A 27,938-nucleotide genomic window follows, 5' to 3' on the forward strand; every position below is an offset into this window, starting at 1 on the left:
TCGAATGAATTTGCGCTGTATGACCTACAGTATGATGTCATTTAGGAAAGGTCACTAGAGCCGCCGACAGGAGGCGCTGTTGCCTTGTCCAACGTCGGGAAGCGGCGCGCAGACCTGCCCAGCGGGCCCAACAGCAGATGACTGAGCGCGTCTCCCTCAGTGCGCTTCAGCTGCGCGCGGCTGGACGTTTCTATAATCCGGGCTGAAACTTTTTGTACTGAGTCTGCGCGTGGGATTATTGACTTTGAAGAAAGAAACAAACAAAAACAAAGAAGCAGCGTTTCAGACCCGAGGCCAGGTGAGTGTCAGCAGAGAGATGACATGAATAACCTTTGTTCGTTCTGCTCTGTCCACATTGCTGCTAACGCCAGATGGTAACTGGGACTTCCAGGCCATTAACCTGAGCCGTGACCGCTGCAAACAGGAGGCGAGAGGCTGGGAAAGAACACTTGGCAGCTTTAAATGTGGGCAGAGTTTAGTGTGTAAATACACGGTCGGTAAACAGGTGTTTAAATCAGCAGTTTGAATCCTTTAAAGAGGAGAAAACAGTGAGATTATGGCGATATATTCTGAGAAAAAGCGTGCTGGGAACATCTCCGGGAAAGTATCTGAGAGAGCTACGAGTATGATGGGATACTACAGTTCTCGGAAAGCCACCCTGCAGCACCAGTATTACAAGAAAGAGTATGAGAACACCTGAGCTGTGTTATGGAAAGTTATCATACTGTAGATTACTGTATCAGGGTCAGAGGGAGAAAATGAGGATGGATGGCCTTACTGTGCTTTTCTAGATCTGCAGCAAACTTTCACATGAGCAGGAACAAAGTCTGCATTAAAGGCCGAAACTCTTCTACTCAAAAACGTGTTTCTAAATGTTTCTGCTCTTCATGTTTGACCTTCAGAGCCCTGTTCTTTCTCAGCTCGACAACAGAAGCCTGTTTTCAGCTTCTGCTCAGCGTCCTCAGCTGAGGTCTGAATTTAAGACGTGCAGCAGCCCGAGGGGCTGATTCAAGTCTACACTTGGACTTTAGTGATGTTGGAGGCATGTTGTCTCTGGGGGGAAAATACATTTAAAAAATCATATTGATTGCTGATTTTTGTATGAGGGAGGAGAATTTTTAACCACGGATTTGATCTTTTTATGTTAAACAGATCCGACTTTAAGTGGAGGATTTTTCATTTCCTTGTGTGGAATTACAACAAAACCGTTTTGAAATTTACATTATTACTTTGGATGGATCCTAACAGGATTTTATTGATTCTGTATCAGTGTCTTATTGATTCCTGACCAGTTTTCTGTGTGGGGAAGATGAAGCCTGCAGTTTTTTGGTATCTGAACGCTGTAGAAACGGAGTCAAAGACAAAGAATCGCAACAACTAAAAAAGATGGCAGTGCTGATAAAAGAAAATAATAAACCTGTATTTCCCAGGATCGGCTCATTTGGAACCACTTCTGGATTTCCATCCTCAGTTACCACAAAAAATGATCCAAACTAGCCTCTGCTTGTGAACTAATAGCTTTTATTTAGAGTAAGTGGAGCTGATATGAGCACAGGTGCTGCTGAGGCTGCCTTTAAAAACAGACTGAGCAGGATTTGGAGTGGCTGGAAATCCACCTGCAGCATCCAGCAGTGTTTCAGTGTGAGTGATAACCCAAGTGGGTTTCCATCGAGGCTGACATTCAGCTGATCGTTTTCTCATCTGGTCGTTGCAGTTTAACAGGAAAGTAAAACATATCCAAATATAAGATAAAATGTAAGCAGTTTTCTGTGAATAATCCAGCCTAAAACTGTCAAAATTTAAACCAAGATCATTCTCGTCAAAGAAAATGAAACCAGGCCTGAGGCAACATTATATTGTTTGCATACTTTATAAGAACTGCGTGTTTTCTTTGAGCTGTGAGAGCGACGCGCGTTCAGGGAATGACACGTTTGGGCCTCGATGTGCGTTCTGCTGCTTGTTGGATGCTTTGATGACCTTTCTGTGAGATGTTGTTGGTATGACTGTGATTGTGCTGCATCTGTGAGCATGTTTGTGGAGAGCGTGCATGCAAAATGATTTTCATCTATTAGGAGAATCATCGCGTCGTGGCCTCTGGCAGTGCAGTGAGTCCACCTGAGTGCCTTTGTGGTGCTGACGTGGGTTTGGCCATGTTGCCTGGTTACTCCACGCTTACTGCTGCAGACCTTAGTGTGGTTTAATCTCGTGAGAAGCCCCCCCCCCTCCCCATCTATCCCTCGACTCAAATTCCACGCTCAGCCTCTGGGGAACTCGTGTGTGCGTCACGGCTCTGGTCACAAAGCCCTTCAGAAAGCTTCCAGTCAGCTCAGCTGCCGCCAGCACGCCCGGGCTGTTCGTCCACAGCAACGTGTGAAAAATGTCCTCCTGCTTTGACGTGTGTCCGCGCTCTCCGCCTCCTCGCTCGAGCGTGTCGCAGAGATGAAGGTATTATACGCTCACTGAGGAGAATATGTCACATGTAAGAGAGCTGCTTATTGTACAAAGCATTAGCTGCTTATCAGCAAGTGATGAAAGGCTTTCACAGTGGGCCCCGATGGCTTTGCCTCAGGGATACTCTCCAGTTTTAAAGCCCTGTAATCACAGTGTTGACCCTCCCTCTGTCTCCATGCAGGATGCAGCATTTCTGAACATTATGTGGTGGCCACCAGGGAGTGAGCTGTTCTATTAAAATGACTGGTTTAGGGCAGGGCTTTTGTTAATAATAATAATGTAATATTGTGTTCTTATGCAAGAAAACCAATGTAGTTCCTAATCTATTCATCAGAAGAACATTGTTCATACAGCAGCTGTTTCCACAGGATGTCAGCAAACATCAGTTAGATGCAAACAGATCTGAGATGTTTTCCTGTCAGTTTCATCGTTGGAGGTGTTCATCAACGCTGTGAAAAGCCTCTTGAAATGTAACGCTTCCTTTTTTTCCTTCTTTAAACCTTCACAAACATGACTTCTCTGAGGCTGTATTCCACTATTCAGACAAATGAACAAAGATGTCAGCTGGGTTTGCATCTTTTCTTCCTCACAGTGTTTGCAGAGCAGTTCATGGTTTTGTTTTGAAACGAGGTCCCCGTAAGGAGACATTTCAGGCTGAGATACATGCACAACACTCGGGTCCAGTATTTAACTATAACTGCTGCGTCACTATCTGTACATGAGGCACAGTGTGAAAGATGGATGTAGCCATCCTGATGTCACCTGTCGATTTCTGGACTCTGAAACCTCAGTGTTAGCTCTGTGTGTGTGTGTTTTTGTGTGTGTGTGTGTTTTGTCAGTCGTAAAGCTTGCTGCTTGATCTAAACCAACGTGGTCTCAGGTCTCTAACTTTGTCTCTTACTTGGTTGGTTCTCAGATATTAGCATCTTTGAACACTGAAGTTTGATTGTTTCCTCATCAAAGACTCTGAGTTTCAAAATCATTTCCACAGAACTTCTGCTGTGAACTCCTTTTTCAGCAGAAACTGCAGCCTCACTGTTGATCGTCTCCTCCCCGTGGCAGGATATCCTGCCCCCCCCCAGGTCACTCCTTACTGTCACCCTGTGTCTGATCTCAGTGACATTTTGGGAATTGTCATCTTGCTGCAGCGGGTTATTTATAAACTCGTGCTTCATTGTGCGGTCCCACATGATCTACAGCTCAGCTGACACAATTACAGAAACCAACTCCAGGTCTCCTCGGTGCGTCTGTGCAGCATCAGGAGCTAACTCTGCTAATAAAGCTAATTGAATTTAACTGTCTGCTCCCATCGCTGGTTCAGTACATAAGCTGTGTGCTGATGTATATGTAACACTTTATCTGTTTGTGCCTTGATTCAGGCTGAACATGTGTGACTACTGTAAATGTGTCCCTGATTGGACAGCACCTTCAGTATGAAGCTGTACGTGTGACAGAAACACATGAATGAATTAAATCACTCAGAGTGAGAAAGTATAACAGCGACTGCTGCCTCTGCCTCGGTGCTACCTGAGGGGTAAATGTGGGTTATGTGTTCCTGCATGTGCAGCACACAAATGATTATATTTAATTAGGGCAGTTAGTTCCCATCAGTTCAGGTTATTATTTATATACTGATCATAAAGATGGACTTCTGTTCACCACTGTCCATGAATGCTGGACAGTACAGTAAACTGCATTAAGATATTTAACAGACAGTTTTCTGCCCCTAAAAGCCTAAAAATAGTTTATTAATCATGGTGAACATTAAAACAACCCTTCATCCTCGCTGCTGCTGGGACATACCATCCAGACACAGTTCCCACACCAGAGGACTGGCCCTCTAACTGGTCTCACTGGAATGTTGTAATGAATGTAAGTGGAGCAGAGGGTTGAGTGAACCTCACCCAGCACAGATTTATCTACCAGTGCTTCATAATGTGCTCTAAATGATGTGGAACCCAGTGTGATACTCTGTGGGAGCTCACAGCTCTGTTTGCCCTCTTCTGGAAACACTGACAAACTTTACTCTTTCAGTGGTTTATTTTTCCTCTCACTGCTAATTTTTTAATATCATATTTTAAAAAAACTTTTCTTTCCAGGTTTATGCTGGCCACGCACACGGAAACACCAAACAGCTGCTCCTCGAGAACATTTCCCACACAGGTCTGTGTCCTTGTTCCCAGGCTGCCTCCTGTCTTTGAAGCAACTGTTGCCTTTACTGTAACTGCAAGGTGAGTCAGGTTGCAAACATTGTTTCACCAGCCTATACATTATTAATCAGGCTCAGCCAGTTTAAGTATTTCATATCTTAAGACTTAATGTGTAAGGTGCTGCCCCCCTGTGTTTAGAAACAGGTGTTTACACTGTCTGTGATACTCTCAAACTCTCTGGGCTGACTTATTTTTTTGTTTTCCCTTTACAAGCATCCAGCTTTATACTGGATAACTCCTTTAACATGAACTCACTCTGTGGACCTAAAGGGTCTATTTTCTGAGGGGCTCTGCATTTAGGTTTAGAGAGAGAGTCTCTGCACATCAGGCAAACATTTGCAGGTCCATAAAAGGAGCAAAGTTCTGCTCCAAGTAATAATTCAGTGCTTAAATCATTTATATGACATCAACATTTCCTCCTTTTTTGCAACCTGCTCTGACTAAATGAACAAAGACAGTGAAAACATGCATGCTAGCTGACATTTAATTACCTGTAATTATTTGTACTAGATACTTATTTGATTTAATGCTTTTGTCTCCCTGGAAATATGCACTCATGAAATATAATAAAAGCAAAATGTTCTAAGCAAATATCTGTAAACTACAGCTTTGCCAGTCAGAGTCAATCTGAGCAATGATATGTGGATACCTTCTGATAGACAGTTGTATCTGAATCTTTCCTTTAAAGAAAACTCATATTTTGACTTGATAATGAAGCTCTGGAGTTTTTAGAGTGACAAATAATTCAGGCAGACTCAAACTGGCCACATGGTGGCAGTATTGTACAGTCTGTTAGTTTGCATGTCAGCTGTGAGCGAGCCCCTTCATTTGCTGTAGCACACTGAAGGAGTGAATCAGTAACTGCTGTAAAAACCTTTCTTTGTTCCTCTTTGGAAACACTGTTACTCAGAGAGTCGCCTCATTGTAGGACTTATAAAAACTGCTCATGTTCTGCAGCTGTGTTGGGATTTTCCTGTGAATAACAGCCATGTAGCATAGTGACCCATCACTGCTATTAACCATCACCGTCATATGTTAATAGCACATGGAGGTGATATTTTCCATGTTTTGTAGGATTAAACACAAACTCTTTTTCCTGTAGGGGAACCTGGGGTCAGAGAGGGAAATTTAGGCTGTGCAGAATGTAAATGAGTTTCCTGGAGCAGGAAATAAAACGTTTAAAATCAATTTTAGGTCCAAAGAAATAATTTTTTGAACATTTCTGAGTGCATGCAGCTTAACTTTACTTAAGTATAGCAGTGAAAACAGTGACTCAGGCTACGTGCAGGTGTTAAACAAAGGCTCTTTTTTTCCTGTGTGCAGGCGTGCTGCTGACTGGCTGCAGGGCCTCGGTCTACAGTCTGTCCTTAGTGTTAACAGGAGCCTTGTAGCGTGTGTTTGGTGGGACTATCTTGGTTCATCATTAATGGCTTCAATCACCTTTTTTTTTCTTACAGAATAGGTTTGATGTGGGATCATAACTGAACACAACAGTTCACTGTGCAAGTGTCAGTATGCATGAAAGTTTGGGCTTGGTGGCTTCTGAGTGCCAGGGTGTGTTTTTATCCACGTAGGAGGAGGTTTTTCACAGTTACTTAATTATTTGTTCACCCACGGGAGATCCCCGGCCACTTCAGTCTTGTCCTGTTTCAGAAGCGTCTGCTCATATATGGGCATCTTCCTTCCTTCTGCTCTGCTACACTGCTTCCTGAACAACAGCCACCACCCCTCCCTTCGAATCTCCGTCTCACTCCATGATCACTCACTGTACACGCACACACTCTCCTCCTCGTGCTAGTTAGCAATGGGCTGAGGCGGGAGCGGCCGGTCCCTCTGCAGGAAGTAGTTTGGGTAACACTCATTTGCTCAGCAGCTCTGATGCCGGGCAGCACTTATTTTGTACTTTGCTTTGAAGCAGAGTTTTTTTGTCTCATGTCACACATGCCATACTCTGGGTTGTGCAGGGAAAACCTGTTTGAAGTGAATGCATTAAATGCCTTTTTTCTTTGCACTGTTCCTCTGCTTCCAGGACCTGCGGTGTCGTCTGCATTTCCTGTAAGAAATAAATCATAGACTAGCAGAGATTTAGGTTCTAATGTTATTTATGTACCTCTAACCAGGACTGGCATTCACTGGGTGGCCTCTGATTGCCCTGAAGGCTTGCAGATGCCACTTGAGATTATCGGTCCTATCTGCTATGATGGAGACACATGTTGGCTTTGAAGTGGCACAGATTCTTCACGTTTTTAAGTGCGAGAACATAAAGTCTCAGAATTGTGCAGCTGGGGCTCCTTCAGCCGCTGGATTCTGCTTTACCTGTAAACTCTTTTCAATGGGAAACATATGCCTTAGATTATTACTATAAATCTATTATGTGCCTTATTATTAGCACGGGAACTTTTCCCATGGCACACTTTGTGGGACAAAAACCGAATGTTCGCTGTACCCATCATTATGCAGACATAAAGCCACAAATGAATTATTGCTGCAGTTTCAGATGTCTAATTACAGTACCTCCCTCTTGTTGCTCACATATCGGCCTAGTCAACAACTGGGTCACTGCAGATCCGGTTTCCATCAATAGAATTTTTACCCAGCTGCCTGCCAGGTGCCAGCATCTCCCCATCTGTGAAGGGAACTGCAAGTATTACTTATATCCACTGTTTTTAATCTCGAGCGATGGCAAAGTTTGTCCACGTTCTGGATGATGTGAAATTTCACCCAGACATGCATGCGTGGTCCTGAGAGGATAAACTAGTGACATCAGGATGCTCTGTTGCTGTTAAAGGAAGAATTTGCACGTCAAAGGCTGCATATGTAAAAAAAAAAAAAAAAAAAGTTTAACAAGCAGTTTGTGGCTCCAGGGGGACAAAAATCTGAATATTATGATGCTTGTCAGGAGAGACAGCAGTAGCATCTTCACATACTTTCTCTAAAAACAGATTCTGCTTGCAGAATTGTGAATATGCAGAGTAATAATGTGTAGACTTTATAGAAAAGGCACAAGTAACAGTCTGTGTGGATTTTAGTCTTCCCACCATTGTCCGTTGTCTGACACTGATTTAGCTTTTTATTGGCTTTATTAAAAATTTTATTTGGATGCATGAACACAGACTGGAACAGTTTTTACCTGTTACTGCTGTCCAGCTATCCTGGCTACACTGGCAGGCCTGAAAAATTAGTAAAGTTGCATTGTGGGTAATATTCAAACCCTTATTGCATCAATTTTAGACTAGGAAGAAGTAACTGTTGCAGGCACTTTATGCTTTCTGTTGCCATCCTTACCCATAGCTCACAAGGTGTGCAGGCACCTGTATGAAACCTCATAGCGTGAGCATAAAGATTTCCAGATTAGTTTCAGAGAAATTTCTGCAACAGTTGAAAAAGAGGAGACGCTCTGCTGAACAAACCTGCACACACTCTCACATCTGCTGCAGAGAATTGTTGCCTAAAGATGAACTGAAAGATGACCCCATGTTCCCTCCTCTTGTCAAAATTACTGTAAATCATTTGCAGATTTTAGGATGATGTTACATTGAAATGAAATGGTTAAAATGGTAAACACTATAGCATCTGGCCTGTCCCTGTGGGTATGTTAGCATGCTGATTTTAGTAATTACCCCAAAGCTCGACTGTATACAGCCTCATGGAGGTATTAGTCAGCAGTAGACTCTTAAGCTGTGCCCACACAGGAAGCATTCTGTTCCTTTCCTGCATATCTGATGATGTAGTAATGATCCTCATTCATCTATGCATGCAGATATCTACACAGGCTGCAGATCAGCTCTGTTTATATATAAACCTAAAGGATATTTTTTATGCTTCAGGCCCGTGTTCCTGCTTATTTTGAGCATGCATCTGCAGTAACTGTCCACTCCAGCCATAGTTCAGCCCAAACATGGATGACTTTCAGTTCATTATTGCACCAGAATGCTTCTCTTGTAGGGACGGAGCACCAGAGCAGCTTATTTTCAGACGTATCTGTCATTGTGCGTGCTGTGCAGAAAGTGTTAGAAAGTGCTGCTACACAGCAACAGATGTGTCCCGTTTAAAACCCTCTAATCATGGCTGAAGGGCCTCAACAATAAACAGTGCACACAGCTTGTTTTATCTGTTCCTGTGCTGTGGTGTCCACTTTGAGATGCTCCTGTGCCACGTGTCTGCCAGGCAAGAGTTCCAGCCACCCCGATCTTTGCTGCTGGAGCCGTTCGGGGCGTGTTGGCATCCAGTTAACAAACATAAGGATCTGCCAGTTAAGAGAGGGAGACCAAGCAGCCGTCGGGATGTCATCCTGCCCAGAAAATTCACCCAGCCACTGGTTACATGCCTGGGATTCTTTTGTACAAGCCACTCTTTCCTGCTTTGATTTTTTCTGAAACATTTTCCTCCAGCAGACAGTGGCACAGGGAAATATTTTCCAGTCCAGAAATAAGTTGCTTTTAATTGCATTGCCTTGCGAGTATACACTTGGTGGTCTGTGCTGCTGTAAAAATGTGCCTTTGATTGACGTTCATTAGGGATGAAACAGGGTGGTATGCGGCTCGGCGCTGCAGCCGCGTTCCATTGGAGTTGCACTGTTCTCAAAACAAACCGCTCCAACTGGCGCGCACATACTTTCCCTGTGAGATCCTGGTGGGCGCTTTGAATGAATACAGCATTATAATGCTCCAAAATGCATGACTGAAAAAGGCTCAGTCATCATCTGAACTCTCTGCGCTATAGACTGGCTTTGAATATATATCACGTAGGGCATGTAGACAGACTGAGGTAATGCCTTGGGGAGATGAATGGCTTATTTTGGATAATGAGCAGGTTGGCATTTCATGAAACTACAGATTTGAAAGCACAGACTTGGCTGGGTCTCTGTGACCTCACGACGGCATAAATGCTCTCACTAATGTAAATGATTAACTGCTAAGAGATTATTCAAAAATGCTCTGTTTAACTTTTATTGTTCTGCTCCCGTTCTCAGCAGAAAGCAGCTGTGCTTCGCCTCTCCGCAGCGACACAGCAGGTCAGAACACGTGGCAGACCAGCCGACTCGGAAGCTGCTGAGAGGTCACTTTAACCTGACACAAATAAGGATAAAATAATAAAGTGATGAAATTTTATATGCAAAAAGTCAACTTCACCGTGACACGATAACCGCTTGCATGCCACACTTTTCTGTCCGTTGTTCAGGAACTAAAGGAACTAAATCAGGAACTAAAGGGGAAAAATGTGAACTGCAGCTTGACTGGTTGGTGGAGGCAGTAATTCCTGTTTATTCACATTTTAACTGCATTGACTGGCATCAGGCAGCATCACTGACAGTCACTGACCTGCTGCTGAGCATGCTTTAGACATGAGCCAAACATGCTCGTGGGCGTGCATGACTAGAGCACAGTTAGTTTAACCTTGTTAAAGCTGCAGTGCATAGAAATCTGCTGGCTTACTTGTGGTTCCTCGGATACTTAAGAGTAGAATGGGAGGCAGAGCCTTCAGCTTTCAGGCCCCTCTTCTGTGGAACCAGCTCCCAGCTTGGATTCAGGAGACAGACACCCTCTCTATTTTTAAGATTAGGCTTAAAACTTTCCTTTATGATCAAGCTTATAGTTAGGGCTGGATCAGGTGACCCTGAACCATCCCTTAGATATGCTGCTATAGGCCTAGGCTGCTGGGGGGTTCCCATGATGCACTGAGTGTTTCTATTCACTCTGTTTATACCCCACTCTGCATTTAATCATTAGTTATTATTAATCTCTGTCTCCCCCCCCCTCAGCAGATGACCCCCCCTCCCTGAGCCTGGTTCTGATGGAGGTTTCTTCCTGTTAAAGGGAGTTTTTCCTTCCCACTGTCACCAAGTGCTGCTCATAGGGGGTCGTTTGACTGTTTTCTTTATTGTAGGGTCTTTAAAGCGCCTTGAGGCCACTGTTTGTTGTGATTTCAATTCAATTTTATTTATATATTGCCAAATGGTTTGGTGCTATATAAATAAAATTGATCTGTTAAATAAGACATATTGACAGTGCAGTCTTCCTCCTGCAGCTCTCCCTCCCCTCCTGAGCCCCCACATCGCTTACAGGTCACTCATTTAAAACATCCCAGTAGTGACTGTGATCCCACTGTGATACACCTGTACAGTTTGCAAACCTAAACTGAATTAGCCACAGCTGTAGCCGTGACACATTAGGTGCAGTTATCAGGAGGCTAAACTGTTAGCAACATGCAGCTTAGCAGGGTGCCTGCAGGGAAGATCTTCTTCACAACCTAAGCAATGTTTTCAGGAACGCAGAGTTGGCAGGTTGCCTGTTAAGAAGAAGAATCTTTATTTACATACTGTAACCCCAGATTATATAAGTGGCTCTTACAGGGCCACCTACTTATAGTGTGATGTTAGAGTGAGAAGCTACTTTTGGCAATATTGTTACATTTTATTTGCTTCAACTTGCTGTTTGTGTTGCTTTGCTGTGTAGTTAGATGTTGCCAGTGTTAGAATACAGCAGCTTTTCTGCCATTAAATTAGGCTTTGCACCATCTAAAGGGACCTGCACCTGCATTTTTAGACCAGCCAACAGAAATGTATCTATTTGGTAAGAGCTCTGATTGTGCAGGCTTTATTGTTTCTATCTTGAAAATGGAGTCAAGAGGAGGTGCAGAAGTCTTACAGAACTTGAATTACAGTATACTTAATGGTTATTGTTTAATTACTCTGCAGTAATGCCGTCTTTTATGGTAGAGTCCACGTGAAGGTGAGAGCTGAGTTGTTCTGCAGACTCTGAAGGCTTCTCTGTCCTTTGCTCAGCCAAAGATTTAAGACATGCTTTTATCTTCATTTTAGATTAGCTGCTTAGCTGTAACAATCATGCATGTAACTGGTAAACACCTGGTGCAGGTAAAATGACACATATTTCCTTTTGTAAGCTGACAGAGAACAAAAACAGCTAAATAAATTGTGGACAAACTTAAAAGCTTTATGGCAGTAAAAGTAAAATAGTGCATTAAACAGCTCAGCTTCATGTTCAGCTGAGACTCTGCAGGACAAACAAACATCTCTGTAATCTGCAGCAGTAAATGTAAAAATATTTATGACTAAAGTGTGAAAGTTTAAGGTCTAAATGGACAGATTAAACAATGATGACCCTTGTGCGCAGCTGGGTGAGATGGATGTTTGGGATTCTTTCTTAGTTAATAATACCTCTTTCACTGCTCTCAGCTCCGTCTATGCAAACTCTGGTAATAACGTGTTGGGCCAAAGGGCAGATTAGTAATGCGTTTGGACTGCAGGTTTACAATCAGGTGTCATGAGACAAAAGCTGTGGAGTTTCCCTATTAGGACACCTTGAGCATGGCGTCCACCCTAGCTGCTCTTACGTCTGCAGCCTCGTCTTCAGCCTCCCCCATGGCTGTTCATTATGTGCAGTTTAGTGCTCACTCAGCTCAGGGGTGCTCCAAAGTTCACGGGAGAGAGAAGAGGGAGGTGGGAGAGTCATTCCTGTTACTGTGAGGTCAGGAGGCTGTGTTTTCTTTCCCATCCCTGCCCTCTTTTTATGCCTCTCCGTCTTTTGTTCGTCATGATAAGCAGCAGAAGCCGTCTCCCTATCACCCACTATCACCCAGCACCACCACCTTCTCTCAGTAGTGGGCATGTGCTGATTACATCTGCTTCTCTACAAAACCCACAAAGTTCATTTTTCTACAAACCAGACTCCTGTTTTATTGTGGCAGCCAGTCCCGTGTTTGCATGTATTAAATCTGTCATGCAACATTTTATGTCCTACCAGAATGTATTTTTAAATTTAGCATGCATCATTTTTTTAATTGCTTCAAAGTTCAATTAAAGTATTTGGTTTGATTGCAAAAACCTCTATGAAAAGTAGAATTTGCTAAACGTGTTTGTTGATATTGATATGCAGCTTTGCTGTAACCAGCTGAATAGTTACTGTAGCATGCTAATAACTGGCAGCATTGTGCTGAAGTGAGCAGGTCTGCAGGTCCAGTGTCTGAGGCTGAGCTCACTCTCAAAGTTGTGTCAGACACTTACCGCACAGGTTTTGCAACAAAACACAATGTAATGCAATAGATATGTGTGATATTACACAATGTTCCCATGCAAGAGTCTAATCAGTGTTTAAATTTACAGATGGAAATGGAATAAAAATTAGGTCATTAAATAATCCACACTTAAGTAATTAAAGATAAAAAGTTGAATCACTCCTGTCAGTCAGGTGCATGACCGATGTCACAGTTTGGAGCATTTCTAAAGCAGAGCAGGTACCCTGCATGGGGTCTCTTATTAAAACTGACTGGATTCTGTATGCGGTTCATGTATTTGGCTCCCTGGGCTGTGCTGTTAGGCTCTGCGTCCATCATAAATAGACATGACATACATTTCTAACACTGCAAAGGAAAGTGCTGCTTCTCGCACACTTGGAAACCTGCAGCGTTGCATCTTTACAATCGCATGCATTGAATCGACTAACAAGTTTCTGACGTATGAACATGCAGTTACCCTCAGTTTCTCACTGAGATCTGTATGAGCTGTTAGGTCCTGGTGTGAAGACTACAACTAACCAACCAATAGACGATGCCACCGTGGTTATGTCCATCTTATATATATATATATATATATATATATATTTAAGGTTAATCTTGTTTGTTGATTTTATTTAAGGTTAATCTTGTTTGTTGATTTTATATATATTTATATTCTTTTCTTAATAGTGTGAATTATTATATTTTTACTTATATTTATAATAACTGCGGCTGCTGTTACACCCAAATTTCCCCTCTGTGGGACAATAAAGGCTGTTTCTTCTTCTTCTTCTTCTTCTATATACAGTTTTTGCTTAAAATTTCACTCAGTACTTAAAGTATGTTGAAAGAATCTATTTAAATGCCTGACAGTGACAGTGAATGCATCAAAAGAGGCAGGGTGGATCTGAACCTGCACATGTATGAGGCCCAGATTTTAGTGCTGCACCGCCGATACCACATTCAGAGTCCTCGTCTGAGTCCCCAGGATAAATGGGGTCTCATTCAAATGTCACGCCAAACCTCAAGAGGAAGTGAACCAGTTTAAAGGGGTGGTTCACCAGCCTTCAAAGTCCTTTTGACCTTGGAAGTAATTGCGAGGACTGCAGCTGATCTAATGAATGAAGCTCATGGTTCCTGCTGCCAGTTACAGAATAATCATGTTTTCATTTCTTCAGTGCAGGTGAATACAATTTTACTCAAGTCATTAAATAAATAGCAGCTCTTGTTTTCAGGTAAATCTTCCTTTTCTATCCGGGGGAATTTGAGCTCCTCCTTTGTGTTTCAGTGGCAAAGAGCAGAAAGCAGAGCCAGGTCTCCAAACCTGGGCACAAAGAACAGCTGGAGACATAATGGATCGCAGTGAAGCCAGCTGAAATGCTCGTGTGCAGCTGGTTTTTCTTTGCAGGAGTGTTTTGCACCTTGATGGTGCTCCACAATATTCTCTTATTTAAATTTTTTTGCCCATTTAAATGAACTATGTGCAGTTCTGCCTGTTTATTTAAAACTCTGTGAAGTTTATTTAATAATAGAATTTACATAGAAAATTTAAACCTGCCGCCCTGAAGAAAAGAACATCAAAAACCTCAGCAAGCATGCATGCATGCATGTAAGCTGGTGAGTGTGTGTCTGCTGGGTGAGTGTGGAGAAGAGGGGAAAAGGTGAGAGCACTCTGTGTGGTAGCCGTGGAGGAATGGCATGGAAGTGTCAGCTGAATGTGTATCGGTGAGACGGGAGCAGGAGCTGCTGATGTTTATCTTTGGGCAGCAGAGCATGAAAAATAATAATAAGGCTGTAGGTTACTGGGACTGACATGTTATTCAGCTCACTGCATTCACTTTTGCTGCTTTTGAAGCTGAATGTGAAGCTTTCTCCGATGTGATGCTGCAGTTTAATGTGGAATGAGAGGAATTTTCTGCTCCCTGTTTATTTTCCCACAAAGTAGGGAGTAAAACGGGCTGGTCTCCCTGCACAGAAAGAACCCTTTTGAGCCAAATGCACTCGTTTCTGTTCATGAATAACAGGGTGGTGCAGTCGGTTAGGAGTGTAAATGCTGGATTATTCAAACAATGAGCGCTGTGACTTGTACGTTGGTGCCATGTGAGAGCTAAAGGTGGTGCGAGAATGAGGGGCTGTGGGTTTACTGAATTCCTATCTGGTGAGCGGAGCATTGGTTTCTGTCTAGACAAAGCTCAGTTGTCGGGGAGACCCGTGCAGATCCAGGACTGCCCCAGGCTGCAGGAAGTATTGGTGGGAGAGAGTGGGCTGTTATTTTTTTTCTTCCATCCTGCTCACTTTTCTTTCCTTTGGGGATTTCAGCGAATGCAGTCTGTTGCTGAGAGCGGGGGTTTTTTTAGTGTTGTTGTTGGTGGGAGTTTTTCTCCCATGATCGGGTGGAGACAGCTTGGTGCATTTGTGCAGTGATATCAGTGGCACAGAAATCCCACTGCTTTCATGTCTCCCACTCACCAGGAAATAGCACCCTGACCCATTGAATGCAGAATATTCACATTTACAGATACATGCTGTGTGTGAGATGTGTAGTACATCACATTCAGAGCTTTTTACAAAAACGGGTCTTTGGCGGTCTGATTATGGACCCCTTTGTGCGGCTCTATTGTCTCTGAGTAAACTGTGTGCAGCGCGATAAGTCAAAGTCAGGCAGCGTGACTGTCGGTGAGCAGACGGGACTGACTAAGGGTTCATTAACTGTTACACTCAGCCGTGCCTCGAGGGCTCTTTCCTGGAGCCAAGACTCCAGATCCTTGTCTTTGGAGGATTTATAGTGTTGACAACAGACTCATTAGTGATTTCTTATATCTATGAGACGCTAATAAAGTCTGGATAAACACAGAAATAGCCGTCAGACCCCCCCTTCCCAGACTGGATGATTTCCAGACCTTTCATGCTTACAGGACACTGAGCCTTTTTCCTAACATGCTTTTAAATTAATTAGCTTGTAACCTACAGTACAATAGGCAGGATCCCAACACTGACAAGGACATGTGATACTTCAATATTTGATTGCCATTATGCTCTCACGTGGCCACCTGTAGAGTAAACTTTTTAGGGGCTAGATGGTTGGTCTAATTTCCAAAATGCTTAAATAATCATTTTAATCTTTTCAGTAACCTGCACATATGATTAAAATGGCAAAGCTGGGCCTTCATTTGTTTCTTAAAAACATGAAGTGGTCTGTTGGTGCTCACGGACAATAAGTTATGGTCACAAGGCTTAAATGGGAATCCTCGCTCAGTCAGTTTGCTTTAATGGCATTCTTTCTTAACGCGATGAGGCTCATTAAATAACCCACACTTCATTTTTTATAGATTAACTTTTACTTATGTTTGCTTAGTTTTTTGTGTCTTCGGGGATCTTTCTTTCTGGCCTCCAGATTACAAACAAAAGCAAAGCGCCGCTCAGTGCAACAGCACACAAATAATGGAAGAAAAGGTGCGTTCCTTATGTGCTCACCGTGTTTGCCAAAGGGAACTCTGCCTTCTACCTGGAACATTAAAGGCCTTCTGCAGCAAATGATGCATACTGATTTTCATGATTTTCATTTTCATTAACACAATTTCATCGGCTCCACAAACCCAGCGAAGAGTAAGTCTGAGATATTCAAACCTGGCTAGCTGGATGAGGATGCTAATGTGTGTGCTCCATGTGCATGTGCACAGTGCGCGTGCACAGTGTGCGTGTGCTCCTTGTGCACGTGCACGGTGCGCGTGCGCTCTGTGTGTGTGCTCTGGAAAAAGAAAAAAAAATTGCTGCCACTTTTCCAGTGGTAACTTGTGGTATAACCAAAAAAACTGCTGATGGAAAACATCCGACTGCAAACGACGTCAGTTTTTGTTCTTTTAGTTATAAATACTTAAGTCGGGGGAATTTTCACGCCATTACAATGTAAAGTCTGCGGGCTTAGTGAGAAGCCTGCAGACTTCATGAGGTGGTGCCAGGGAGGCTGGCAGTGTGGTAAAACCTTCACTGCTGCCCAACAAATGCTCTGCATGCTTTCCTTTGGAGTGAAGATGATAAAAATCCTCTACTCAGGATCAGCTGACAGCGGCCTCGTAGCTTCAAATTAGATAAATAGGTGGGAATAAATGATCGGGGTGCGCGCTCTATAACAAGTGGAAATTCATATGTGTTATTTCTCAGATGAACTTTATGGGAATCCATCAAACAGGTGTTGATGTATTTCAGTCAAAGTGGGTGAAAGATCAACAAAAACAACAAAAAAAGAAAAGAGTTGCTTCAAAGCTCTTTTTATTACACTTGTTCAAAGTGAGTTCTGCATGCAGCAGGTTTGCACGATAACCCACACCCACATTCATTTATGTATTAATAGAAACAGCTGCTGGCTGGCATGTTGTGCTGCATCTGGCTGTCCACATTTAGCTGCAGACATGGTGGAGGAGTTCCTCTTTTGTGGGGCTGTTGCTCTTCTGTATTTGTCAAATAAAAGCAAAATCTCCCAAAGCCAAATGTAATTTCTTTGGAAAACAATCAAAGCAGAGCAGGGAGGGAAGCAAAGCGTGATAAAGTGTCGGAGTAGAGAGCAGCACCTGGTTCGAGGCTTTTTAGCTGCTTGTCTTTCACTAAATTCCAACTACATGAAAGACAAGTTGCCAGAACTTCAAAGAGCGTCCTAATCCGTGGATGTCATTCACTGTACCTCTCCACAGGGTGTGTATGAAAAGAACCAAGATGAACTTATTTCTCATGGAATCAGAAGCACATTAGTCGAAGCTTTGAACTTTTAAACGTTTGTGCCTGTCTGCAGGCTGTGAGACCCGACATGCACACGCTCCCTCAAAGGAAACCTGTTTTTCTGCACATGGGGCCCAGGTGGGAAGAAAGGGCGGAAACTGGAGTGAAAATGTGTCCTAAAGCTGACCTCACCCGTGTGTGCTGCATGCCAGGATCTCAGGCATGGCCGCACAGTGAAGTGTGAAGCACAGAGAGGAGCTCGTGTGACTCAGCAGCTTGGAGCCCTCATCTCGTGTTTTAATCTGCAGCGCAAACACCGACACCTTCTGTGTTTCTTTTCATGTCTGCTGGTTTCACACAGTTAGGTCTTCAAAGCTTTTTGGACAGCCTTTAAAGTCTGTCACCATCAAAGCTTGTAATCGATGATGCTCCTGCACACATTGAAATCTTATAGCATTAGTCATACAGTTTGTCTCCACCAACGCTCATCAGAGACACTGTGTGTTTGTCTCTCATTGGGAGGCCTCTGTCTCTTTCCTCTGCATGCCTGACTGGGCAGTCTGGCTCCCTGATAGCGTCAGGCTGTCTGAGATTAGTGCTCATGAGGGCGCAGTTAAACTTGTAAAAGCTCCTGTCCCAGTCGCCTCTGTTCCACACAATGCACAAGCAGCCGTTGTGAGTGTGGCACAGTACTGATAGCCTGCCTGCATTGTCACTGTGCCCCTCAAATGAGCCTCAGAGCTTATTGTGGAGGCAGCCACAGATCCTGGTCCAGGAGCAGAGCGTGGAGCACACTTCAGCAGTGTGACCGACAGATAACGGAGGTGCTCCGCGTCCCACGCGTAACACTCCTGACACTGTGCGGCTGATAACTAATCACACAGGTTTGTAGTCTGTCTTCAGCTGAGTCAGATGATGAGGAACACCTCCGTGAGGTATATTTAAAGATACGGAGCTGTGAACACGTATTCCTGGTTTCTTTTTTATTTGCCTTTTATCCCACTTCCATGTTCCATCATCAAACTAATTTTGAAATTAGACAAAAATAGCTGCTCTGGGCTGCTCCCTTGGCACAGGGGGTCACCACAGCGGGCAGCTCTGCATGTTTAATTTGGAGAATTTAGTGTGGGGTGGGGATTCGTGTAATGCACTTTTTAAAGCACGATTTCATTTATGAAGGGGAAAAACTGTTTAACCTTCCTGTTTCTCCTAAACCTAATAACTGGTTGGACCAGCTTTGGCTGCGAGAACTGAAATCGAGCATTTGTGATAACAGGCCTTTCTGGATCTGGATCTTTCACAGCGCTGGGCAGGAATTTTTCTTCTTTCCAGAATCTTTTGAATTCAGCCATTTCTTAAATCAGATTTAAGTCCACGCTTTGACTCGGCCTTCATTTTGTTGCTGCATAACCTGAGTGAGCTTCAGGGTTCTCCTTCAGGGTTTCCTGGTAGAGAATTCCTGGTTCCATCAGTTCCAGCATGTCGCCCTGAGGCAGCAAAGCAGCCCCAGACCTTCACACTCCCACCACCATGTCTGACTGTTTATGAAACCCTGTGTTAGTTTCTACAGATGTAACGGGACTCAAACCTTCCAGAAAGTTCAGCTTCTGTCTCGTCAGTCCACAGAATATTTTCCCAGAGGTCTTGGGGATCAACCAGATGTTTGTTGGCAGATGTGAGATGAGCCTTTGTGTTCTTGTTGGTCAGCAGTGGTTTTCTCCTTGGAGGCCATCTTTGTCCAGTCTCTGTCTGATTGTTGAATGATGAACTCTGACCTTAACTGAGCCAAGTGAGGCCTGCAGTTCTTTAGATGTTGTTCTGGGTTCTTCTGTGACCTCCTGGAAGAGTCCTCGATGAGCTCTTGGAGTAATTTTGGTAGCCGGCCGCTCCTGGGACGGTTCCCACTGTTTTCTCCATGTGTGGCTCTCACCGTGGTTCTCTGGAGTCCCAAAGCCTTAGAAATGGCTCTGTAACCCTTTCAGACTGATCGATATCAGTGACTTTGTTCCTCAGCTGTTCTTGAGTTCCTTTAGATCGTAGCATGCTGCGTTACATTTTTAGATCTGTAAGAAGAAAAACAGGAGGGGCAAATACTTTTTCACAGCACTGCATGTCCTCAGCATCGACCCAAACCCTGTCAGGGTAAGGAAACGATTGTTTTTAAAAATACACCCCCATATCACTAATGTCATCATCTAGTGTCTCAGGGTCCAAAAGCCAAAGCACACCTTGTTCCCAAAGGAGCCATATCAGCTGCTTTGGGAAAACAGCACTAAAGGCCTGGGGATGAGAACGAGCTGTACTGCAATACAAACATGGAGCTGCAGTTACTGTATATACTGTATATACTGTAAATAGTCTGGCCTGTTAAGGTTCAACACACAGGTACATCATGCACATTGTATATAGTGTTATTATTATTAGTAGTATTAAGGTTAATATTGTTTGTTGATTTTATATATATTCTTTTCTTAATAGTGTGAATTATTATATCTTATTATTATATCTTATTTATATTTATAATAACTGCGGCTGCTGTTACACCCAAATTTCCCCTCTGTGGGACAATAAAGGCTGTTTCTTCTTCTTCTTCTTCTTCTTCAGTTAGCCTGAAACATACAAATATCAGCAAAGAGGTTTAAAGCCAGCTAAACAGCAGGCTTCAGTATCCTGCTCCATTGCTCCTCAGTCTGTGGGGCTTGGAGCTCCTGCACGGGGGGTACAGGTGAAATTTCACCTCTTCAGGAACTTATTTTGCAGTTTGCTTTTTTTGGTCCCTTTTTCTTTTCGCTGACTTTTTACTTTCACTTTGACTCAGAGTTCTTCAGTAAGTGTGAGCACAGACAGAGTTTTGGCCTAATGTCACTTCACAGCAGTGACCCTTCTCCCCGGTCTGCCATCACCCAGTGCTGCAGGGCGCCTTAAAGGATCGAGGAAATGGTGCTCCCGGTCAGTGCGGTTGGTCCTAAATATTGTACTGAAAGTTCATTTGAAGTTGAACTTTTGGCCTTTTGATATTTGGGTGCATATGTTTTAGATATTGTGCTCACATGTTTGTGGCCTGCTTGCTCTTATGTGTTTGCTAATATCATTTTGCTCTTTCAGTCTCGAGAGGGTTAAATACAGAGAATCATTTAGAAACACTTGCAGCACCAGCTGTTGGCCTCTTACTGGTCATCGATGGAGGTGGAATCAGTTTGAGCTTCCGTTAATTACTGGAATGATTTTGCTTCTAATTTGAAGCAATCACTTCGTCTTACAGCTCGTTTGGGTTTGATAATAATAACTAAGGAGTATCTCAGCACACATACGGGTAAATGACATGTCAGTAAATCATTAGAGTGTTTGGTCAGGCGGCAGATCTGTGTGCACTGTTACACACCGAAGGGCAAAAGCTGCTGTCATAAACTCTGCAGGACCTCTGCGCTGGCACTGTGAGAGCCCACCTGTGCAAAAGCCCTGAAGCCACATCAAAGCCAGCTCTCTGCTGCAAGACTTCAAATGCATTTTCATCAGTCCTTTCAGTGTGCCACATGTTTACATTTGCCACACATTAAGCACGCACACTAGCTGCAGACGGGCGCACCACAGCTGAAAGCGTCTCAGACATTCTTTTGGCCGGCGGGATCTTAAAGGCTCAGTCCGCGCACTTAGAGTCACACGCCCGCAGTAATAAATGCTCGCTGCTGGTTTGTTTGTTTTGCTGGAATGAGTGCACTTTTTTTTTCACCCTGTTTCTGTTTAATTGAGGATTTGTTTCAAAAATAAAAGTGTGAAAGTATATTTTTTATGTTTTCTTTCATTACGATGCCATCGTGTTCATTACGGTAGGAACTGGTTGCATGTTGTGCAGTGATGGTTTTAACTGAGTAAACATTAAAGTAATTCAACATCTTGGGAAATGTTTTTCTTTGCTTGCCAAGTAACTTGAAACCCGGTAAATGAGCTCGGTTATTTTTTTGACCTTTGGGCAAATCCAGGTTAAAGGGATTTATGCTGTGAGCCGGTCCGAGCTGCCTCCTTACTGTGACTTCATATTTGATGTGCATTCATTTTATGTGGGGGGGGGGTTTGTTTTTTCCCCAAAAGATATTAAAATACTCCTTTCATTTGTAAAGCTTTAGTAAACAGTACAGCCAGAATCTTAAGGAGATAAAATGCATTAAATTAAGAAGTAATTAGCCTGTTATGACCCCTGAAAAGCAGCAGGTTCCTGTAAAGCTGGCCACTACCCTGACCCGTAATAAGGGATTATTTGGAATCCAGCTCATTCCAGGAGGGGGACCTCCCTGTATCAGACGCTTCCTTTGAAAGGAGTTGCACAGCAGAGTCTGTGTGTGATGAGCCAGTCCTGCTGGAAGGGTGCGTAAACTCATTCACCTCCTCCAGTCTGACTGCTGAAGACGGCGTGCCACATCTGGTCTCTGTGGTCTCCGTGTCTCTGGGCCTGCTGGTGGAACCCCTCCCAGCTGCACTGATGTTACATATTTTTTTTATTGCGAGTTATTTCAGCTTGATTTTCATATGAACTTCTCTGGAAAGTGTTCCAGGTTACAAAGCTTTACACCATCAGAGCCAGATCACCCGCGTAGCCAAAATTAATTTGATTATTTAAGAAATATCTCAAAGGTTTTGAACTTTTTATCCCAAGCAGGAGGATGCAGAAAAAAGGGCCATGCTTTTACTCTCTGGATGTGCTGCTCAAAGGAACTTCAGGAAAGCATCTGAACTTCAGCTCCAGAGTTTTAGTTGAGGAAAAAAAAGGCACTTTGACCCTTAACACAGTCACTGGGGTCATTATGTTGGCTCTTGGTTGGTTTTCTAACTGTAATGCTTGTTTGTGAGTCCCTCCATGCCTCTGGACCTCAGTATCTGTTGGACATGCTGGCTGACAATGAACCATCTTGACCCCTCTGGAAGACGCTGCCCTGTTATTTCTCAGGTCACTGCCAATACTGAGGATTTGACTTTTTAGCCTCCACATTAGGTCTGCTCCAACATTCTCAGCATTTAAAAATCTGTGTTCAGGTGCACTTTTTATTAGTCCCAGTCTCATTTATTTATTTCTGCATCTGATTTTATTAGTTTTGTTTGGCAGGTTTTACCATTTTTTTCACTGGGCTGCTGTTAAATATGATTCATTTTTATTTCTACTTTTTTTAAAAGATGCATCTTCTGGATCTTCTGGCTCTGTTCACTTGCTGACATCAGTCTGTTGACTTATTTTCATGTTATCTGTGTAGGTTTGTGTCTGTAACCTCAGTGGGAGCTCACGCTTTGTGAATCCACCTGGAAAGAAATGTTCTGGATAAATAAGTTCTGCTGTGTTTCAGTGAGAAGCTGAATCTCTGAAAGATGAACAAGTGTTTCAGAATATCATTGAATGACTGACTGGCTTTAGCTTTAATAACAGCGTGCACTTGAGTTGGAGACGTGGACTGGCATGATCTGACGGTGCTCCACTGAGCTCCTGGAGATGTCAGGAATACCTGTCTTTTGAAGTACCCCCATAAATGTTCTTTGAGGTTGAGGTCAGGTAACAAGCCGCACTTCTTTGGTGTTCAAAGCTTTGAGGTGTGTTTGGACTCGTTGTCCTGCTGCAGTGTGCAGCGTGGAGCATCGCTCTGAGAAACACGGTGCAGCTTGTCTTTAGTCGGGGTTGTGATTAAATTCAGGTACTCGCCTCCTGAGTAGGCACACCTGGTGTGCTGGAAACATGAGGCGGAGCCACGTTTGTAACGAGTGAACAATAACTGCAAAAAGCTTCTGATGAGTCGACCTGAATGTCATCTGACAGACGAAGAGCCGACCTTTCGAAAGCCACCGCCTGCTTCACTGTCACGGCTGACAGCAGTTCAGTTCTTTATCAGTTCCCAGATTTATTGGAGGAAACGAGCACAGCGTCAGTACATCTGCTTTATTATCTAAAATCCCAAACAGGCTCCTGCCTGATGCAGTCAGTCAACAGTCCAAATGTACTCAACATGTCACTGATGTTATTATGATGCACGATGAGCTGCTCGCTTCAGAAGGAACCGACTGTGTTTGCTTATTATAGCAGTATGAATGGGAATAACACCCCATGTCAACTTCCTGCCTCTATTTGCCATAAACGATTTTATTAGACTGTTTTTTTTTAACCATTTAATCCTTTCTAATGTTGAAACATAGTGATATAATTAATATTGATATTTTATCTGATCTTCACTCTCGCTGTAACTCCTCTAAAGTCAAATATTTTTGGTATTTTCGTGTAAAAATGGTTTTAATTTTTTAATGAATGATTATTTCTGATTTAAATCAGTTATTGTAGGTCATAGACGCTGCAGCTTTTATGATGTCAGACATTTCAGGATAGGTAAAGAAGCCCTAAATACCTCAGATATTTATTTTTCTTGCACGTGTTGTGAGATGAAAGCTGGTTCGATCAGTCTGAACATCCACTGTCACCGAGTGCTTTTATGCTTCTGGTCTGGATACAGTGAGTGCTGCGGCTCGAGGCTGGACGGCAGCAGCCAGCGTCACACAGTGTCCGTGCACACGTTAGTGGGCGGTCCTAACCCTGCTGTGACGCAGCTCTAACCTTTTTCAGAGTTTACTCATGCCTGGCCAGCACAGCTGTGTTGACAAAAGATGCATGACATGAAGTGTTAACTTCCTTGGAACAATGAGTACAGAGGAGCAGAACTTTGTGCACAGGCCTGACAGTAATTGTGGTTTGAATGTCAGCATGCAGTGTTTAGCAACGCTGCCTCCAAAACTGTATTGCACTCAGCAACAGCAGCTACACTTTCTCTGTCCTCGGTTACCATCCCATGTGTTCTCCTATTTTTAGCACCTCCGCCCCATATTTAATCATTTATACTTTGGAGGGTAACAGGCGATACTGCTTCCTGTGGAGGAAGCGGAAAGGAGTGGGTGGCTGGGTGGGGGGATTAGAGGGATGCATGGTCTTGTCTCCATTCTGGAGTCAGCTCTGCAGTTACCCATGTTTCATCTCCCTTCCGTTTCAGCATGTTCCCCTCCTCCGTAACATCCTGCACCAGAGCACAGAGCAAACATTTACCACATGCCAAAGGTTCTTTTTCTTAGTCCCACAGAGCTGCTTTCTGCTGGCTTTTCTTCATTTGTTCCAGGAACAAAAGCTGCAAATGATCCCAGCTGAACAATTGTTACACACACTGTTCTTTTAAGCTAATTGCTTAATGGTGCATTTACTGTGATTTTTACTATAGAGCTCAATACAAGATGTCCTGTTACTCTTGCGTTAGAAGCTGTTTCTGTTTTTTGTGTGGGTCTAGTGGAGAAAGCAGAAAGGAAACACAAGGTTTTGCTCAAAGGCTGCTTCCCCTTTGAACAGTTGGCTGGAGTTAAATGTAGAAAATGGCCAGTGTGGAGCCTCCCTTACGAGTAATGACGTCATGAGTCAGCAAAAGCAAACCAGTGTATTTCTGGAAGTTAGAGTTGAGAAATAGGAATCTATTGGCTCACAGCTTTTACGCATATCGAGTGAATTCCAGATCAGGTCAATTGCCACTTCTGAGAAGTTGCACACTTATAGATTTTTCTGCTTCCACATCTTATATTTAAAGCCTTTAATGCAGAAACCTGCTGTGCAGCATTTCCTTTTTCTTACAGCCTGTTCTGCTGTCTGGGGCTCAGCCGCTCACTGACTGCAGCATCTCAAATATTAGATGGATTGTTGTAACATTTGCAGACATACACAGTGTTACAGACTGTATCTCAAAGATGGTTGTAGCCGCCATGATGTCACCCATCAGTCCCTGATGTTTGGCCCTCGGTTTTATTTTAACTTTACAGGAAGAACCTTCTGACTGATGCTGGAAAATCAGCCAACTGATGTCACTGATGGGATGCCTCAATGATTTGTCAAATACACTTTAGTGCTCTTATGTACCACTCCAAAGCAGATTCCTGCTGCTTAGTTTCTACTTTAAAAGCTCCGCTCTCTCTCTCACATCGTTCCTCTAATTAGTATGGTTCATTTTTTTAATCCAGTAATGACTTAATCTTGGATATTGTATTTGAATTTGAGAAAGCAGTGTGCACATGGGATATGGGAGGTACTGCAAACACCCTTTGAGCCAGAAAATTAGATTTGTGTTCATCAACTCAGATTCTGTGTTGTTGCTGTTATAGCAGGAGCTTGGCCTTTGTGTCACTTCCTTAATCCTGCAGGAACAGTCATCATATCAGCAGATTAATTACACTGTGTGTGTGTGTGTGTGTGTGTGTGTGTGTGGGGGGGGGGGGGGGGGGGTTCCTTTATGTAAATACCAGCTGCATCTCTGCACTAATTTAATGTGCATTCAGTAAGGGTCATTTTTTGTCTCACACAGGTTCAAGCACAGCTGTCTGAAAACTGCAATGTCATCAAAAATGCAGGGCTCCAGTAGCATAGCTCAGGCCAGGCGGACGGTGCGGCAGCTGAGGATCGAAGCCAGCATCGAGAGGGTAAAGGTGCGTCTGTAGTCACACTCATTCACACCACCATGACCGCCCTACTCTTTGGTTTTTTTGAGGAGATCTTTGTGCTGACTGATTTCTTTTCAGGTGTCCAAGGCTTCATCAGACCTGATGCGCTACTGCAGAGAGCACGCCAAGCATGACCCGCTGCTAATGGGCATCCCCGCTTCAGAAAACCCTTTCAAGGACAAGCAGCCTTGCACAGTTTTGTAGAGCGACACCTGAACTCTTGCTTTTGATGTTGGTTTGTATGTGTAGAAGCTCTGTTCACTCGCCTTAAGGCCAGTACACCCCGTAACGTTTTCACGTAACATAACGTTTGATAAAGAAGGCAGTCCTCGCTGTCTGTTAGTCAAATAGCACCAAAGGACGGCTTAAGCTGTAGCCTCTGATCAAAGCTGCGGCTCTAACAAAGATGATTAAAAGAGGAGGCTTTTGTTTGTCTGCACTGTAATCTGACAGGATCTGGAAGGCCGCAGACCTCAGCCTGAAAGGAGCTGAGAGCTGATGACTGTAATTATGACAGCGCACATAAACAAGCCGCCTTCAAATCATTGATCCAATCAGATTTAAGCTTCCAGTTTTCACTCCTTACTTTCATCAGGAAACAGTTTGTTCTCTGTTTAGAATGAGACCATTAACAAGATGATGACATCCTGTTGGATGAACTGTCCAAACTGTAACGCCTCCTTTTCCAGGATTAATGGAGCTCCGTTACCTCTGATCGCCTTTTTATTATCTAAAATCTTTAAACCTGTTAGATAATAAAAAGGCGATCAGAGGTAACCACAGGAAATGATCATAAAATCTTTAAACCTGTTATGATCATTTCCCGCTCCACATTTTTATTCTTGGACTCTACTGCAGTAGTTTTTTTTTAATGATTTATTATTTAAAATATTCCCGAGTTTTCTTCAGTATACGATTGAAAGTAGCTGTTTTATTTCCCATCCTTATCTCTTTATGCCAAGTGTCTTCTGATTGGCTGCCCCTCGCAGGTAATCAGGCTTAGAGCAGGCTGAGATTTTGGATCACAGGGATACTATTTCATATGCATCTCTCATATCCAACCTCATATAACAAAAACACAAACGGTTCTATTGTTTAGAGTCTCTTCTGTTTGTTGATATGTTAACATGTTGTGTGTTGCACTCGGAGTGCAGTGCCAAGATTTTAGCATGAATTGATGTTTTACTGCAAGCTTGCTGCTTTTACTATGAACCATCTTTGGTTGCATTCAGTGCAAAACTATAAAATAAGATGAACAGCTGAGAGTCTCACAGTGGAGGAGATTAGTCTGTATCTCTCCTTTTTTCACATTAATAATAAATAACTCTCTGAAACACGAGTGAGGGCTGATATAAAATGTACTTTGAGGATGGAGTAAAGCTCAGAGTCGCCACATTAACCATTACTGCAGAATAAAAATACTGAGACTCCTCAGAGGTGGGCTCTCTGCTCCTGTCTGCAGACCTCTTCCCTGCACACTTCAGGCACTGTGAACTCACTGAACACCAGATGACTGTTTGTTATGCGTTTGGAGAATTTCATGTTTACAGCTGAAACTTCCTTTGATGTTATCACGTTTTCATAGCTGCAGCTTTATGTCATTTGTGAGCTGCAAAAACATGAGCGGCTACTTTAACCAGCCAGGGCCTTAATAATGAAGTTAACCTCGTGACCTTTGGGTCAGATAAGTGCTGTTGTCTAAAACTGTGATTTATAAAGAGTGAGTTAAGGGTTATAGAGGGTACATCTGTAACACTGTGCCCGGGTACCCGAGGACGTGCTAGCTTCTAACTGTTTAATGTTCTTTTCTGTTTTGTGTTGCTGTGTTCATGATGCATCTGGTTGATTTTTTTTTACTGGTCAGTATGGATTTATGTTTTTATTGGAAAAACAATCAGTCTGTGGTTTCTCACACATGGTATCAGCTGTCATATTCTAACCTTCGCCTGTTTTTACATGTGATAAATGCAAATAAACAAGTTCAGTTATTCAAATACATTGATATGAGGGTGTGTTTGGATTTTCGGGTATAAAGCATCATTTATATAAGCAAAG

At 43.2% G+C, this 27,938-nt stretch overlaps 1 protein-coding gene across 1 annotated transcript; it reads left to right on the forward strand.

Moving 5' to 3' along the window:
* The first annotated feature begins 175 nt into the window (after window positions 1-175).
* gng12b (guanine nucleotide binding protein (G protein), gamma 12b) lies at window positions 176-27,846 on the forward strand. Its single transcript, XM_030727456.1, has 4 exons — window positions 176-298; window positions 4,551-4,682; window positions 25,748-25,868; window positions 25,962-27,846. The coding sequence occupies exons 2-4, from the start codon at window positions 4,555-4,557 to the stop codon at window positions 26,085-26,087; spliced, it is 375 nt and encodes a 124-aa protein (XP_030583316.1). The 5' UTR covers window positions 176-298; window positions 4,551-4,554; the 3' UTR covers window positions 26,088-27,846.
* Window positions 27,847-27,938: the final 92 nt, after the last annotated feature.

This window comes from Archocentrus centrarchus, chromosome 4 (assembly GCF_007364275.1).
Source record: "Archocentrus centrarchus isolate MPI-CPG fArcCen1 chromosome 4, fArcCen1, whole genome shotgun sequence".
NCBI classification, from domain to species: domain Eukaryota; kingdom Metazoa; phylum Chordata; class Actinopteri; order Cichliformes; family Cichlidae; genus Archocentrus; species Archocentrus centrarchus.